We start from the raw sequence: 18,788 nt of genomic DNA on the forward strand, positions 1-18,788 counted from the left end.
TTTGCTTTTGCTAAATCCTTTTCAAGTGGTGGGTTATTTGTATAGGTATGCATAACCAACAATTAACAATGAGAGAACCTTCTTAAACCTCGTTGACTTGGGGATGATTTGAAATGACCGCCAATTATGACTGTTTGATATTTATTGCCAGCAATGTGGAAAAAGAGACACACATAGAAACCAAAAAAGCTATAATTTTGTTGAAAGAGCAAAGTTTAACTAACCATAACTCCGCTTCTGGATATCGTTTGAAGTCAAATGATATACCATTTTTAAGTTTATGATGTTTATTTTTTAAACACGAAATAAAACAAAATTGACCGGGAGAGGAATTTACGGCTCATTCGCCGTGGACGGTCACATATGACCCAGTTTATTGTTTCAATTTTAAACAACAGCCATTTTCCTGAGCAATTTATGTAGCCCTGGATGACTTTTTTGACACATACCAATGCTAACAATGCATTACACTTAAGCTAGCTGTTCTTCCATGGAAGAAAGAGATGAGAAGGAACCACAACGACTTCGATCGGCCAAGTTTTAATCCGCTTATCTATTGACGAATGAAAAGAAAAGCTATCAATGGTACCTCCTTTCATGTATATTCCATTTACCGCGATCGATGCTTGGCGAAATCATTACTGGAAAAAACACTATATCAAACCCATCCACGAACAAACAAACGCTACCCGGAAGTAAGATTCTGGAATTTCACTGATGCTCTGAACATGTATAGTAGCTTTGTTTTGGGATCTACAGTCAAACTGTTTTCTTGATCGTATTGTGTAGAAAATGTCCTTTAAAACATCGAAAAGGTCGTCAAAATCGGCCGGTTTTTGCTGAGTTTCAGCTTTAGCAAATAAGGTAAGATTTTGGTGACTTTTTCGATGAAAAATGGATGTAAAATGTTCTTAAATAATGCACAATGTTCCGGTTGAGTCCGGTACATAAAACCTGTTTAATTTAATAGTTTATATGGGTATAATCGTAACTAGCTAACTCGTTTCAGTGCCAAATACTGCCAACTCTGAGAAAAAAGTCATCAAAGTTCGGGAAAATTGGGCAAAATGGAAGAAAAAGATGTAGGCCATCAATGACCGATGATCACGTCACCAGAGAAAATTCTATAGGGTGCTTGTACGGAAGGTCATTAGTTCAAATCATCCTTCAGGCACGCTCCAGAAGACATGCACATACATGGAGTACAATACCAATCACCTATTTAACGCGGAGTATTGATCAAAGTAAATCCTCATGTATAACAGTCCCTCATTTCAAATATATAGTTTTGGTTTCTCTTTTGTTTAGAAACCAAAAATCAAAGGATTAAAAAGTAGAGCTGATCTGGTTTGCAATCATAACACTATTATGCTGGAAGGACACAGTATAGGGTATATAACCAGAAGTATACAATAGCCTATTGTGCTAACATAATTATTATCATGATTGATATCGGAAATCTATCCCGCGGACGACAGTTGAATGCTCTCTGTCGAAGGTAGGTGGCATATTACACTCACGAGTTCTAGGCCTAGAAATCATATACATGCGCGTATATTGAAGGCTGGGGCGGGGTGGGGGATTTGTTTGTTTGTATGAAACATAAACGATGCATGGAGATGATTTGATTATGAATTAGTTTATTATCCCCGGGAAGCACAACCCATACCTCTTTAAGACGGGGCTCCCCTCCCTATATAACCACCTCTTCCCTAAATTACCCCTTTCCCCTCCTCCTTCCCTAAATTTGATATCTTCATATCGGGCTCTACTCCCCCTTCTCTTTCACTTCCAATGCTCTCTCTCATCTGTTTCTCTCTCTCCCGGCCCATATCCCCCTTGCCCTCCAACCACCCCCCCCACCACACACACACACACACACCCCACACAATCTCTTTTCCCTCTATCTTCTACTTTTTGCAGTAAAAATTGCTTCAGTAAAAGTCATTAGGTTATTAGAGGTCATATAATGGCCTTCCATCGATTCTGGTACATGGGATTAAGGACATGAATCGATTTTGTTTATAGCACCTATACAATTACAATAGTGACCCCTTTTGTAATGCCGAATGCAAATATTTCGATGGTCTATATTTTTTCACAGGTGAATTAGCCTAGACTTATTCGGTTTTGTAAACCACGTCTTTCAATGTAGATTACCATGCTCGATTTCTCTCCTCGTGAATATTGCACTGCGAAATTTAAACATTTCTTTTGTATACTTAGAGTAGGTAACTTCAAATCAAATAATTTTACGATCCACACCACTTATAAGAAACTGAAACCAAACCGAAACTGACTGACACAAATGTTCGGTTTTAAACAAAAGGTAGAAACAATGAGTTCGATATCTTATGATTCAAGTGGTTAGGCAGGACAATAGGAAACCACGTGACCAAAACCAAAACCAAAACTAAAACTATATATTTGAAATGAGGCAATGTCAATTAAATGTCGGTAAAGGGAGTGGACAAAGTGAATGCGTTCGTTGTGGTTCCTTCTTATCTCTTTCTTCCATGGTTCTTCAGACCAATTTTAGTAAACATAATGCATCGTCTGACTAAACAACCCCCTACTGACTCTTGTTTGACATTTGGCCCTAATCTGAATACATCAGTTATAGAGCTTGGGTCAGTGGTTCTTCTGCTAAGTTTAGTTGTGATGTAATTTGGAGCAGAATAGCATTTTTAAAGACCCCATTAACCCCTACATGAACTTTGGCTCCAATCTGTGTAGGCCAGCTTTTTAGTGTGAGGGGGCAAAGCCAAATTTTCGTCCCCATTTGTCTATTTTTTTGTCTCGTTGTGGGGGAAAACCCAAGTTTTCGTCCACATTTGTCAATTTTTTGTCTCATTTTTTGGGACAAAACCAAATTTTCGTCCACATTTATCAATTTTTTGTTCCATTTTTAGTCATTTCAAGGTAATTTTACTCTTTGCCGTCCCCATTTTATCCCTGATTTGGGGGGGGGGGCATCTACCATCCCTCCCCCTCTTCCCCCTGGCTACGCCACTGCCTTGGGCCGGCGATTCTTCTAACCAGATTTGGTGAAGGACACTTTTCCGGATCTCAATCTCACTCTTAACAGCCTGCCCATTGAACGTGTGTGTTTCTTGGTGTCTGGCTGTCTGACAAGCTTTCCTGGATTCTTAACATCGATCACATATGCAAAAAAGCTCGCAAAATCATCGGCTTCATTAATAGATCTTTCCAGTCCGCCCCCCTTCAGCATCTGTCGCTCTTTGTACTTGACCTTGGTTCGCCCCATTCTGGAGTATGGTTGTGCTACTTGGCATCCGCTGAATATAATCCGTACTAACCGCCTTGAGCATGTTGAGTCTACTCAAAGATTCGCCTGTCTTGGAACCTCTCCCATGAGGACCTTCTCTTGGATTCCGACCTGTCTCTTCTTATTAAGCGTCGTGATGTTGTTTCTCTGTGCCACTTATTTAAAATCTTTGCCAATCTTTGTTCTTCTCCAAACCCGTTTCCAGCCTCAGCCTCGACCCGGTCTATGAAACCTCAATTCCCGCGCTGTTCAAGTTCCTTTCACTATCCCAGAGATCATTTTATCCGTTTGCCTCCTCCATCTTGAATTATCTCCCTGAGGCTATTGTCAATGCTTTTTCCCTCCAGGCCTTCAAATTGGCCATTCAGTACCACCTCCTGTTTTCCCATAATTAATTTTTTGTTTTATTTTATACTGTCTTGATTATATGTATTTTCTAGTAATGTTTTGATTTTAATGTAAAGGCAATCCTTCAATTGACTGTGTTTGCAATATTGGATATGCCTGGCCTTGTGCCAAATGTTATAAATAAATAAAAAATAGATAAAATGGTCTACAGTCACTGGCTGAAAATGAGTCGTTTTTGTTAAGGGAAATAAGAGGCTGAAATGAGGTTTGTTTTATATTTAAAATTTTCTCGGGATTTAAACTATGGAGAGTGCTGCCTTCTGGAATAGTAGTAGAACACTAACTTCCAGCTCTTTAAAATATCTTTGTTGGGCTGAAAAGGTTTCAGTCGATTAATGTATGGTCAAATGTGTATTATTTTTGACAAAAACAATACTTTTCCTTCTATGAACATTTTGATATTGCAAACAATAGCAAACGTGGTAATTTCTCTCAATAGAAAATATCTTTTACTCTTGTTACATTTTTACAAAAGCTAGTGGTACATTGAGGGGTCATCGTTTAAGTGAGAATTTTTTTTTAAATATTCTGCTCTTTTGTGGTTGAGATCATCCATAAAAAATCACAGTTTACATAGCATTTTTGTAATGTTTTAAGAACTATTTACATGGAATTTTGCAATTTTCATACGTTTCCAGCATGTTGTATCGGTCATCCCACAGCTGCGCATGTTTGATTTACTGAGTACTAGCCCTCACATGTCACCAGTCATTATATTTTAATCCGTTTCATTTTGGAGATAATTAATGTCATTTGTAATAACTGCTTTTTCATAGGACTACTGAGCCATATTTTGTAACATAAACTACGAAGAGGGAGTTGTTGCACCCCTCCTAATGTTCCCCGATAATGTTGTTGTTGGTTACCAAGTTCAAGTTCTATTGTTCTTGATGTATATCCTGATTCACTTGTCCTGCGAAGATCACTGTTTAGCGAAGTTCGCTGAAGACTTTTATAGCCTTTGCATAAAATGCTCGCAAGATTGACTACCGTAAACCCCCGTCTACAAGCATACAGAGTGCTTCTGATAAAAGCTAAATTAGTCCAGACGCCATTACGGAGTTTGAGCAAATAAATTATAAATCCAAGCACATACAAACAAGTATTATTGTAAGACCAATCTATTGTATTGGCATATTTATGCATGTATCGTATTACTTGAACTTTCATTAAAAACACTGTATATGCTTGTAGACGGGGTTTTAAGGTATCTCCAAAATGGTGCTTTTTTCACCTTTTCACCTTTCACACAATTTCATTAGGAAACAGGCATGTGTCGCATATAGTCCCAATGTTTCCACTTACATTGACATATGTGTTGTTTCATAAACCAGACTTCAGCAAGTCGACAGAAGATTATATTGTCCTTTCTTGGAAGAGGTACGCACTTTGACGTAAACTAGATCTTCTCCGGTAATACTGGCAACATAAAATATATCTGGTTCGTAATTTCCTTTCTTTGAAGGAAATGGACTATAAGCATATTAGCTAGCCCAGATCAACACTGTAAACTGTGAAGAATTATGTTTCTTATATACCAAGCACTGGAAAATCCCATTATATTTATAGCCAATTGCTATTTTACAACAAATGATGTTATCTTGGAAATTCCCAAGTCTTAATTATAACATTAACAATTCACATGCCATCACTTCCTGAGGGGATTCCCTTACAATCCAAAATTAGATATAATTCAATTTGCTTTTGATCAACATGATGCAGAGGGGTAATTCCTAGAAATGCCATCACTTTTGAAATAACTCCAATTTTGTAAACAAAGATAAATAATCAAATTTATTTACTCAGGGCACATCACATTAGACTATAGCTATGAGTCTCCTCTTCAAAATAAGTACAAACATTCCTCACATAATATCGCTATGACGTCATATATGAACACCCTCTTGCAAAATAAGGATCATAACGATCTTTATAATTACAACCTTATGAATTATCATGAACAAATCCTGCATAAGGTTATTAAAACACGGTGAAAGTTCCGGACATGGTATTGAAGAAACAGGCGTGTAGATATTATAAAAACGTTTGGCCGATCTTATAATGTCTTCGACGAAAGTTTACAGGAAAAAGAGACCAACCAGCTGGGCAATCAACGTCGCTTTTTAAGCACCACTTTGATGTCATTAGCCGCTTTTGTTATTATTTCCAAGCCGAAATTGACTTCGTGGTCCGGATCCAATTCTACTTCAAAGTTGTATAAAATTCGTGCCAGTATCGCTTTTTCTTCGTTAAGAGCAAAGTTCTGCCCGATGCAGTTTCTTTGAAAGATACAGAAAAAACAACAGCATCGATATTAAATTATTTGATTAATTACATTGACTTATATTCCTTATATTGGAAATGGATCAACACTTAATTGATGGCGTCCTATAAACGAGGCTAGTTTCACAAGTGAAAGTTTGTAAATAGAAGATAACAATTTCGATGTGGAAACTGATGAATGTTCAAAATCACAATTACGTTTTAAGGTCGAGAGTTCTAACAAATTAGTTTCATTTATAGGACATCTTCAATATTTTGCGGTTAAGGATTACAGTGTTGAGGTCGTTGTTGAAAACGATGATGATGATTTTAGTATTTACTAATCATGCATATGCATATTTCCACAGTTATAACTCTTGCAAATGATTTGACTCGGGGTATAGGTACATGAAACGTTGCCCACTTAAGGGATGGGGTATGAACGTTTGGACAGTATTTATTGTGGGACATTAGAGCACATCAGACATATCGAATTGCATTCTGAATACGAAGAATGTCCTTCTGATATCAAATAATTTTGATTTTTGAAATTCGCAATGTAATACACATTTTATGGCAAATGATTAAAATTGATATTTTTGATATTTAACACTACTCGAAGTAAACTTTATAAATCTGATGATTTATACGTAAAGTGTATGTAGGTGGGATGAAAAGCCGACGATCAATTGAAAATTTTGACCTTTTGTATTGAAGATATGGATTTTATTTTCCCAAAACACCATCATGTGCAATGCAAAATGTTGAGTTGCGTATTCTCCTGGGTTGTCCAATAATACCTTGTAACTTATTGGTTTAATCTTTGTTAAATTGTTAGATGCACGACTGCTAGGATTAAATACGCAAATATGGCTGCCCAATACATATTTCTGTTCCAGAAGGCAAAAATGGTGAACTGTTCTCTTTACTATTATATAATCAGATTGTATTAAATGGTATGTTATATAACATTGTTATACCTACCTTGGTCCTGCAGCAAATGGCACATAGCAGTATGGGTCTCTGTTTTTGCTGTTTTCGGGGAGGAACCTTTCTGGGATATATTCCTGATCAAATCAAAATAATACCCAAATTTGTTAAAAGAACACAAATTATCCTCAAGTCATAAGGATTCAGAAACAAATGTAGTTTAACCTTTGTGTGACACACGGTTCTCGAGTTAGCTTAAAGGTAAAATATCAAATTTAGCCCTCCTAACGAAGTTCAAAACCCTATAAAATACGATTTTAAGCACAATTGTCTCAATTTGTTGCTGAAATATATAACTTGAGCACGGTGCGTCACAGATAGCTCAAACTAATAAAGAAGCCGGGCAAAAACGATTTGAGCAATTTTGAGAAATTTGGCCCTGTACAAAGTTAAATTTTTTCCTGTTAAAAAATCCACTTGACGTGAATCAGCTTTTGGACCAGGTGGTAATTGGAAACATGGTGGCTTATTCAGCAGCACGTGGCTCATACTCCAACGACCGGGGTTGATGCACGCCCCGGGTGTACAACTTACAGTTTTCCTCATGTTGCTTGACGCTCTGATCCAGTCGTTTGACATTCTAGACGGATTAGGTATAATGTGACAGGCGTAGACTGGCAGCCCATGAGGGTAATTCATTACATAAGTATTGTATTCCCAGAACTTACTTGTGGTGTATCCCAGTAGTCTGGATGTTGATGTAGGGCATAAATATGTATATCTGCCTGTAAACCAGCCTTGAGAATGCGACCATCTACCTCCAGATCCTGTTCCAAGCATCTACCTATACCAGGAACCGGTGGGTAGAGTCGCATGGATTCCTTCATACACAAGGTAAGATATTTGAACTTGGCCAAGTCTTCCCTAAAAAGTAAGTAAGGGACGCACCATTAGACTTCAAGGGGGTGGGGAGGAAGTTTTTCAAAAAAAAAAAACTTCCCCCACTACATGAGCAAAAATAAAACTTTCCCCACCAACACTAAAAAAAAAAAAAAAATTTGCCCACCTAACTGTATAAATGCATGAAAAAAAAAAAAAAAAAAACTTGTCGCCTTTGGCGGCGAAAAAAAACAACCTTCGCCGCCTTTGGCGACGAAAAAAAAAAACTTGCCCCGACCCCAACTTCCTCCACCCCCCCCTTGAAGTCTAATGGTGCGTCCCTAAAGTATAAAAGATACACCAAAAAACTGTGAGCTTGACGTCACGCCGACTTGCAATGCGCAGTAACGATGTTCGATAAACGATGTGCGCATCGGCGCAGATCGGCGTGACGTCAAATGACGAGGTCTAAGGTGTACTCGCAAAGGGTTATGGGATTTACCGAAAAGGTAAATTATACTCAATAGGTTATCAACATTGAAAGCATCTAGGGAAGCACACAGTCATTTTTTGGATAATGTAGCTACGGCTAAATCCTTCTTAAATAAAGTAAAATATTTATACCTCTCAAATCCTCCGTAAACATAATATGGAATAGATGCTCAGAATTGATAGTATATCAACATTTACTTTTATGTCATCATTGGGGAAAAAGACCAGAAGTACATTGGCCGGATGCTAAAGAATGCAATCTAGTCAAACCACAACTAAAACAAAAGATCCTTGCAATTACAACATATGGAGCAGATTCCAAGACGCTTCTTTACATCCCGTTTTGGGTATATTGAAGCTACATATCCGAAAATATCTTGTACTTACTTTCTTTATATCAAAAATGAACCATTTTTAAGTGGTGGTTGTAATAGGATTTGAGCATGCGCTCTATGCATTACAAGCATACCACTACACTATGCTACACTAGCTACACTACACTACACTACACTACACTACACTACACTACACTACACTACACTACACTACACTACACTACACTACACTGTGTACCTGCGCTCTATGCATTACAAACACACCACTACACTATACTACACTACACTACAATACAATACAATACAATACAATACACTACACTACACTACACTACACTACACTACACTAGCTACACTATATACTACACTATACTACACTACGCTACACTACACTACTTACTTTCTTTATATCAAAAATGAACCATTTTTAAGTGGTGGTTGTAATAGGATTTGAGCATGCGCTCTATGCATTACAAGCATACCACTACACTATGCTACACTAGCTACACTACACTACACTACACTACACTACACTACACTACACTACACTACACTGTGTACCTGCGCTCTATGCATTACAAACACACCACTACACTATACTACACTACACTACAATACAATACAATACAATACACTACACTACACTACACTACACTACACTACACTACACTACACTAGCTACACTATATACTACACTATACTACACTACGCTACACTACACTACACTACACCATATAGTCATACGCGATTGAGACGTTTTTGAAATGAGGTGAGATCCGAAATAAGCTTTATGTCGAAAGAATGCTAAATAATTGACTTCCCAAGCAAAACACCCCCGGGAAAACACCGTACCCAGCTTGATCGATACCACTACTACATATAGTATATCTGAAACAGATTGTATTTTTATAACTTTTATAATCCTTTCAATCGGTGACTGACCGGTTTACCGTATTTCACCACCATCAGGTTCAGCACCATCTTATTTGAGTTCTCAATTTATTTTTACTGAATGTATGCATCCAAAAGGTACCCGTAGTCGAGTCAATCTTCAAAAACTTCAGTTGTTCCACTTTGGAAGAACACTCTGGGTAAACGTACCTTTCACTGTAGAGGAACTAACTTGTGGAGTAATCTTCCAGTTGGCGTGCGTTTGGATTATGACTCTTTGAGTCTACACATGTTTAAAAATGCTATTGTTTAAGTAAGATTCATAATCGCATTATTGTTTTTCAATATGTTCTTTGTAATTTTGTATACTTATTTTTTTAAACATTTTGTTTGCAACGGTTATCTGGACCTCTTGGGAGACCAGTACATATGTATTGAAAGAGCTATTCAGAATAAAGAAAGATTAAATGAAAAAAAAATAAACCCACCGCCTACAATTATCAAATTAACGGCAAGATCGAGTAAGCAATGTATTTAAAGAACCTTGTGTTATACTTACCATTCAACGTTTTCGTTGCCTTTCTCTGCAAAAATATCATCCAATTCGCTCTGTACTTTCCTTTGGTGCTCTGGGTATTTTGCTAAAGCATATAGCATCCATGACAACCCACTAGCAGTAGTATCATGACCCGCAAAAAGAAAAGTGTCCACCTCATTTCGGATTTCAAGATCTGTCAGGCCAACGCCATTTTCATCCCGCGCCGAGATGAGAATATCCAGGAAATCCAAATATTTTCGTTGTGGTTCAGAGTTGGTCACGGTTTCATCTTGCTATAAGGCAAAAAAGTATTGTTTGGTTTCCCTTCCAAGACAAAAATTTGGTACACAGCACACACAAAACGTTTTACAGAAAACTATCAAATGCCGGGTTATATAAAGGGTATAAAAACGTTTTAATACGATTCATTAAACTTTTGTTTAAAACATAACATAACATGATCATGGACTACAATTGCCAACCTTATATAACGCCCTCATTCGACCGAAAGCCGCCAATGATCAACAAAAGGACAAGTCCATCACACTTCTTCTAATGAGGATGTGTGTGTCACACATCGAAAATTCAAGGTTTGTTGGATTTTTGTGCTGAATGTCGGTTTAAACTTTTAGAAATTGTTTATCACCAGCACGGGCTGAACCATAACATAACATAACATAACATAACATAACATAACATAACATAACATAACATAACATAACATAACATAACATCTCACAACAAAACATTGTAATGTAAAATGATACCCGGCTTTGACATAATTCAACAGTGATATAAAGAGCAAAAATGTAGCAAGTTGTCTAGCTCACAGAATAACCAAATAACGTGGCCAAAACGCAACATTGTACAATTTTCATGATCTGAATTAGACCAACATGGTAAGAGATAGAAAATGCATCAATTTTGTCCTGAAATTTGATGTCATGGGGAAACTTTCTACCCCCTTGGCCTTTACCTTAACACGAAGATTAGAATTTGACTTTTTAAAAGGCCAACACTCACCTTTACACAGAGTTGTTGTCTTCTTTTGTTGATGACATCTTCTGCCACTTTATGAACATAATCACAGTCTTTCTGATGTTTCCGACCCCGTGAGGTGAAATTGAGATACACAAAATTGTTGAACAGGATAGGATTGGTTACACTAAAAAATTATAATTATCATGAGATAAAAGATTTAATGATAGTGGACACAGACTACCGGTATAGATGATTTTTCCTTCTTCATTTTTAAAACAGGAATGTGCAGAAACATCATTTCTATAATATGTTGAGAATTATATACTTATTATATAACATGTTGTAAACACTCTGAAAAAAAACCTCTAGCATACGGTAAAATGAGTGACTATGGCCCCCTAAAGCACAAGTGCTCATTAAGATTATTAATTATTTTAAACTTTTCCGATTTGGTCATTCACAGCATCTTGCGAATGGTAGTGAGCTTTGGCAAAAACTGCATTGCTCATTTCATAGCGAGCGTGTAAAAGAATTCAAATATCACAGATATATTTGGTAGGTCCTGTGGTTCTTGAGTTATGGTGTAAAGAGAGCTGAAACAACAACACTTTTGTAAAACGTACATAACTCATTAACAACATTAAATTAAGCACGTTTTCAAGGTATAGGATTTGTAGAATGAAGTTGTGCAAAACATCAAGGTGTTATTTTTCAATAATATATGGATCTTGATAATGAAAATTTATTTTTTAGTTGCTTCGACCAACAATACCTCGTCTACCCTTAACACATCAACTGTAGTTGGAGTTAACTACAGTTAACCGAGTTAAATAGAACAGTTCATATTTCATCATGTCAACATATTCTTTCAATTGAACGAATAAATACATTCAAGATTTTTTATTACTCAAACATATATTACTTTTCTTGCACTTAATTCTAAACTAGATTTATTTTAGAAGCAACACACATACCTATTGGCTAGTCGAGGTGGCCACCGCGATCACTACAAGCTCGTGTTTGTCAAGGTTTCCATGCAGGGCCGGATTTACCTTTCTGGGGGTCCTGGGCCAGGCCAAAATGTGGAGGCCCCAACTCACCGTGAGGAAGGCATGGCCAAGTTTTGGTTTAGGTATAGATAGACGGTATTAGCGGGAGTATTATGATTTAAAGATAGAAATTTAGCTAGGACATTTGCACGCAAAGCGCGCGAAAAAAATCCATATTCAGACTATTTTAGCCCCAAATGTAGGTGAATTTTGCTGTATAATTAGCCAGTTGGCAATTTTACCCTATTTTGGCCCAAATCATGGTGTTTTGGGCTAAAAAGTAAGATACACAGGCCAATTTTGGGGGCCCAAAAAAATTGGGGGCCCTGGGCCCGGGCCCATCTGGCATAATGGTAAATCCAGCCCTGTTTCCATGGTAACTGCGCGTAAGTGCAATGGAAAATTTACTATTCAATCCGCGCGGAGTGCAATAGCCTTTTTGAAGCTGGCGCAAAAATAATCAATAGTAATTGGGCAATCAAATGACAAAAATATTTGTATGAGTTATGTAATGTGTAATGACTGCGCCAAAGTCCCCCAAATGAAATTATTCCTGTTGTTAAATATAGTGTATAATTACTTATATACTATAATAATAAAAAATTATGTAATTGCAATTTCGCTTTTTAAAAAAATATAGAAGAGATCACGGCAACAATGTTATATGTAATGGAACCAGTAACATCTTGGCTAACACAAAAACTTCACTTTGTTTCTTTACTAGTTCGGGCTCAAACGCTAGTATGCTCAATTAACTAAATCGTCCAGAAAACGAGTTGAGCCGTTTTTGGCATTTTGCATTTGCATCGCGTAAAATTTACTTTCATGATTAGAAATTGCATATTTTTGCATTTCAGAAAAAAAAAAAAAAAAAAAAAATTAAAAAGGGGTCATGGAGTAAATGTGATATGCAGTAGAATCATATCTTGAATTGATTTCTTTTCTAGTTCATGTTCAAATACAATACCCAATTTTAGTAAATCGCCGGAGTTTGTACTGCGTTAAACGAACTTTCACGCTTATCATCAAAGATTTCAGAACATAAGCAAAGAATGTTCATGTTTTGCTTTCACTTAATAGGCATTAGTAAATAAATAATATGATATTTATTTCAAACTAATAAATTGAAATACCAATTCAAATTCCGCATTGTTTAAAATTATCCATCTTAAGGGCTGGGGTATGAACGTTTGGACAGTATTTATTTTGGGACATTAGAGCACATCAGACATATCAATTGCATTCTGAATACGAAGAATGTCATTCTGATATCAAATAATTTTCATTTTTGACATTCGCAATTTAATACACATTTTATGGCAAATCATTAAAATTGATATTTTGATATTTAACAGTACTTGAAGTAAACTTTATAAATCTGATGATTTATACTTAAAGTGTATGTAGGTGGGATGAAAAGCCGACGATCAATTGAAAATTTTGACCTTTCGTATTGAAGATATGGATTTTTTTCCCAAAACACCAAAAAAAATGAGGTCTTTTGGGAAAAAAATCCATATCTTCAATATGAAAGGTCAAAATTTTCAATTGACCGTCGGCTTTTCCTCCCTGCTACATACACTTTAAGAATATATCATTAGATTTATATAATTTACTTCGAGGACTGTTATATATCAAAAATTTGAAAAATATCAAATTTTTATAATTTGTCATAAAATTTGTATTATATTGTGATTTAAAAAAAATGAAAATTATTTGATATCAGAAAGACATGCTTCGTATTCAGAATGCAATTCGATAGGTCTGAGATGCTCTCATGTCCCACAAAAAATACTGTCGAAACGCAATAAACGCTCATTTTGGATCCCTTAAGAGCACCGACTATAATGATTCATAATTCAGTCACTTTGCTACACAAAGATACGAAAGTAACCCAAGCTGTTTTAGGACTACTTGACATAATTGGCTATGTCTTTACTTGTAGAACGCCGATTTTATTGAAACAAAACTTATGTAGTAGTTTAAGAAATTACCATGACGACTAAGTAAAACACAATACAATTAATAAATGACATGATTGCCTAACACTATTTACTAAATTGTATCATTTTTTGTAGTTACAACCTGTATAAATATATATAAATATATATATCTGTGTAGGGGTTCCAGCAGTGATTTTTTTCCTAGCGCTCTCCCTGAAATATATACTTTATTTAGTAAGTTTGGTTTATCCAGCAAATACCATACTTACAAGCATCGCTCGAGTATCTCAACCGAAATACGCTTCACAACTACAACAAATGGGTCGTTTTCACTGTGGTTCAATGGAAAGAGAAAAAGTCATCAATATGTTTACAGATAAACAACAGTATTCCCAGTAACATCAGTTGGCACCGAAGGTCGATGGATGTCGGCCGCAGGCCACCACAGCTAAACAAGTAAGTCGTGAGAAATTGGTTAAACTTTTCTTTCATTCAACAGTATTTCGCTTTGCTAAAAATGGTTAATTCTCACTTCCGCCACCTAAGAGATTAGTGTGTGGATTTAGGGTTAAGATTGGGACTACGATTATGGTTAGGACAAGGGTTCATGAGTTATAGGGTTAGAATTAGGGTTATTATACAGATATTGGGTTTAGGGTTGGGATTACGCGTGCGGGATGGTAGTAGTGGCAATAAAAACGCGACGTTATTATTTTGTGATACATGCAGTTTCTTTTGTCGTTCTATTGACGAACTGAGACAATCCGAGATTACGAGTTACTTTGCCCATCCAGGGAATACTAGTACGCCCAGAAGGTCCAACGCAGGGTCCAACGACCAGAGGTTTTGGGCGACAAGCATCGACAGCGCTCATGGGTGCTTCTCGACGTAGGGAACACTTGACATTTTCGAAAAGAGGGTGGTTGGGTGGCAGGAAGAAAAAATACCCTTTTTCGGTCAAAATATTGCAACATGGCTCGGTTCCCAACGTTTGTGTTTCACTATTAAATTGATACGTACCCAGCTACTTGACAATTGGATTGTTGTGAGAAGGCACACTGCAGCAGGATATCTAGTGTACATAGACTAACGTTCTTTGTCACCTCAAACGATTCACCAGACTCGGCACATTTTCCCATCTTATCCTGAAACACAATGACAAATACTTGTTCGTTGATACAGAGGCCATGCATGAAAGACCATGACCAGAAGATGAGTTGATGAGGTAAATGTGGAGTTAAGGCTGAAATATATTTTCGATGACTTGCGGGCATGTTTCCATTGCCACAGATGCAGCGGTTTATTTTCCGCGATCGCGCACTGCAGTGTGCAATTTCCACATCTGCTGATATTTCCGCAGCTCATTTGAGCGAAAAGAACAGAAGGTCGCAGTCGTACCGCGGAATGTGGGCATATTCGCTGAGGTGATCGACACTAAAACTTCGCATGTAAGATGAGCGATGTCGCCAGGTCTGAACGCTGTACAAGCGTCAGCTGAATTCAAGTACGCTTAGAGGGCACATGCATGAAACATCCCAAGTTAATAGTTTTGAGACGCATAATGGAACGAGGGACATCCGACTAAGGCTACTGACAATAGCCTGGTGACTGACCTCTCTGTGTGTGAGTGAGCATGGTATACGCCATAGGTCATCTGCTTTTAGACTGCCTCCACGAGTGGCCTATACGCTGCGCTATAGTTCGGCACATATAAAGTCAGAATTTTTGTCAGTTTTTGAGCTCAATACGCACGCTTCCTTCTCAATATGCAAGCTAACGACTATCATATCCTTTCAACACACATATTCAAGTGCAAGCAAAAAAATATGGCTTCTTACGGAAGATATTCATCATTTTCTACCCCGGTATCCAAAGATTTATCGTCTGAATATCAAATCATGCATAGCACATTCACGTGTATCGATCCCGGGTATTGATTTTAGTGTCTCTGCTGTGCCAAGTAATTATTAGCCAGGCGAAACCTGTCACAGTTCATGCACCTAATTTGCAGCACAAATAAGTCTCATTTTGAAAGTATAGTCATGATAATTATATGGATGTAGTTGTCCTTAATCTACCAAAATATATGTTTTGGGTAGCTGTAATATTTGGGGAGTACAAAATAATACGAATACAAATAAGTTCAAGCAGCATGCTAACCTTGGTTTTCAGTCAAAATCAAAAGCATGATGTATTGAATTAGAAAGAGACTCGCTGATGCTCGGTGTAACAATCAAATTTTCAATCACATTGCCCTCTATCGATCAGATCAGATAAGCTCTAGATATTAATATTTGTTCCAGCCGCCTTGTTCACCTTCGTGACGAATGAGCACAACCAGTTTGGAACCGAAACTAGCAATATTTAACACCGTTTTCAACGTCGTATAAGCGCACGGGCCAACGTACGTGCCACGTTCCACGTGTGCAACATCGCAATCTCTCTAATATCACAATTCACACCTATTAAACAATAATATATATGATATACATTACCAAGAGAATTTTCACGGTGTTGTTGTAGATTGTCATATAGGGCCGGAGAATCTCAAAGTGGAATGCTGGCGTTAATAACTTTCTATTGCGTGACCATTTCTTTCCTTTGGAGATGAGCAGTCCTTCGCCTAACCACGGTAAAAACAAATTATATCCGGGACCGGTTAAGGGTTTAGGATCTAGAAAATTAAAGTCAAGAAAATGTGTCTTTCTGATGAATATGTATTGCATTATACACAACAGTTTATCGAGTGCATCACACAGTGACGGATGTCAATTGCAAATTGATCAAGAAGTGAACATTTGGGTAGGAGAATGTATTCCATATAGACTTGGCATTAATGTTCAGCCTATCAAAAGTAACTTTGACTTATTTTCCAAATATCAAATTGTAATCAAATCGTACATCTCATTATTAATCTATTGCAAATAACTATTCGTCACTATGTGAAAACAATTATTTTTCTGATATCTCATCATCCGACACAAGCCACGTGATGTAATTTTTTTGAGCTTCTTACGGTCCATTGATTGATAATATTAATCAATTTGGGACATCCCGTCTCTATCAGAAACCTCAACCAACACTTAAAACATCCGCGGGTGCTGCTTATTTGAACTCATAATTACTACACTTACCGCCACTTTTGAAAAGAGCCTTTGCGCATTCAGGGTGATTGGCCTGAAATGTCGGTCCAATACCACTGTAAAAGAAGTAGAATCCCCTCGGAAATTCAGCCATCATATCTAGGAACCATTGCATTCCCTCGTTGCCTATTGTATCCTTGTTGTCCTTCGTTACACGAGAAAATGGGTGCTGTAAATATAAGATTTGGTATTAAATTCAACATTCTGCGTTATCGTCATGATACATTTATATGGCGAATACCGAATTTGAAATAATCTTTATTTCTTGCCCCGACCATGCTTACAACGAGTTTTATTCTCAATAATAACTCCCAATCACAAATAGATGTAAGATCAAGGATAAAGAATTTGTATTTGAATGCAATCATTTGTGATGCGTTCTACAAGAGAAACACCGGATGTTGTTTTAAGATTGAAACCCTGACCGTTTGTGGCCACTGTCTGGCTTGATCTGCATCTGCTCACAGCTTAGAACGGCCGGTGGTGAACGCTTTGGTTGCAACCTCCGTCTCCAGGAACGGCAGGGACGGTTGGTAAGACGCTCCACACACCGACGAAGTGCATCCCCACTTTACTTCTAGACATTTGGGATGGAGTCTATAGGGTTGGACTTGCAAGCTGTACCCCTTTAAAGAAAGTAAAGCTTCAATCAAGGGTGTGCTGGTCATATGATCCAAGCATTTTGTTGTACTGTTGGAATTTCGTCCTGGGTATAATTCTTCAACATGAGGAAAATATTGCATTGAGACTAATATCCATCTACCCTCTTGCTGTTTTTGATAGCCACAACAAGTAGGTAATTCGTAGAGCCGCTCGTGAGTCCACTGCCGTCTTAACTTATGTTCAGGCCAAGGAATTTGAAGTAGGTTCTCAGTGTGAATGAGGAATACTACGGGAACCAGCGCCTTTTGTTAGAAGTCACACATGAGTGAAGTGGATAACCTCTATTGTTGTGAATGAGTCAATGAGCTTCAATGGCACTTGAGATTTTGTTTGCATACACCTACTATTGGTCATATTAAACCCAATAACATTGAAATTTTTGGTTGTGAAAAAAAGTTCAACTGGAATTGCTCCCAATTGCTATTTTTGGACTTTGTCATTTTATTTTGTTCCAATGACCGGTCAGAATGGGAAACTTTGAAAATTCATAATTCGAAAAGTTTTTGACCGATTTTGACCATTTCACCACCAAAATACTTCTGTTGATGAGTTCTATCCAGAAAACAATCTTTTGTAGCAATAGGAGCAACATGAAATTTTGATGGTTATCCCTACTTAATAGCGCAAGCTTTTCTAATTTTGGACCGACCTGTGTTATGTTGCCAGTGAGCCAATGTCTTGGTGGTCCTGGCCATTGTAACACGCTCTTGGTTTGGTAATAAACAGTGCGTAGATATGTGAATATGCCAATAAATAAATAAATCAATGGTGCTACCAGCAAACCGAGAACGATAGTTGAGAAAACGTCTACTGACAGAAAGGTAGCCATTGTTGATTTCGACCTTTGACCATAGCAGCTCATACCCGGGGCTACCCGGTGTAACACGTAATTCAACATACTCACAACTTGATAGGTCTGTCACACTACGACGGACTGGATTAACGTACATCACCGAATACAAAAATATTTTATTCGGTGGAAAAA

General features: G+C 37.3%; 1 protein-coding gene across 1 annotated transcript; it reads right to left on the reverse strand.

Annotated features, from left to right (window-relative positions):
• Positions 1–4,300: 4,300 nt before the first annotated feature.
• Positions 4,301–18,639, reverse strand: LOC140157735 (cytochrome P450 4B1-like). Its single transcript, XM_072180982.1, has 10 exons — positions 18,453–18,639; positions 17,132–17,309; positions 16,493–16,671; positions 15,018–15,142; positions 14,267–14,329; positions 11,048–11,189; positions 10,046–10,317; positions 7,618–7,813; positions 6,944–7,026; positions 4,301–5,976 (listed from the first exon to the last, which is right to left on the reverse strand). Exons 1-10 carry the CDS (start codon positions 18,630–18,632, stop codon positions 5,808–5,810), a joined length of 1,587 nt encoding a protein of 528 aa, XP_072037083.1. The 5' UTR covers positions 18,633–18,639; the 3' UTR covers positions 4,301–5,807.
• Positions 18,640–18,788: the final 149 nt, after the last annotated feature.

Source organism: Amphiura filiformis, chromosome 7 (genome assembly GCF_039555335.1).
Source record: "Amphiura filiformis chromosome 7, Afil_fr2py, whole genome shotgun sequence".
Lineage (NCBI taxonomy): Eukaryota > Metazoa > Echinodermata > Ophiuroidea > Amphilepidida > Amphiuridae > Amphiura > Amphiura filiformis.

Excerpts from the sequence above, each read along its gene's own strand:
- LOC140157735 (XM_072180982.1), bottom strand. The coding sequence starts at position 18,632 with ATGGCTACCTTTCTGTCAGTAGACGTTTTCTCAACTATCGTTCTCGGT. Across the intron at positions 17,310-18,452 it reads TCACTGGCAACATAACACAG|CACCCATTTTCTCGTGTAAC; the intron begins GTCGGTCCAAAA and ends TTATATTTACAG. Across the intron at positions 7,027-7,617 it reads ACTACTGGGATACACCACAA|GAATATATCCCAGAAAGGTT; the intron begins GTAAGTTCTGGG and ends TGATTTGATCAG.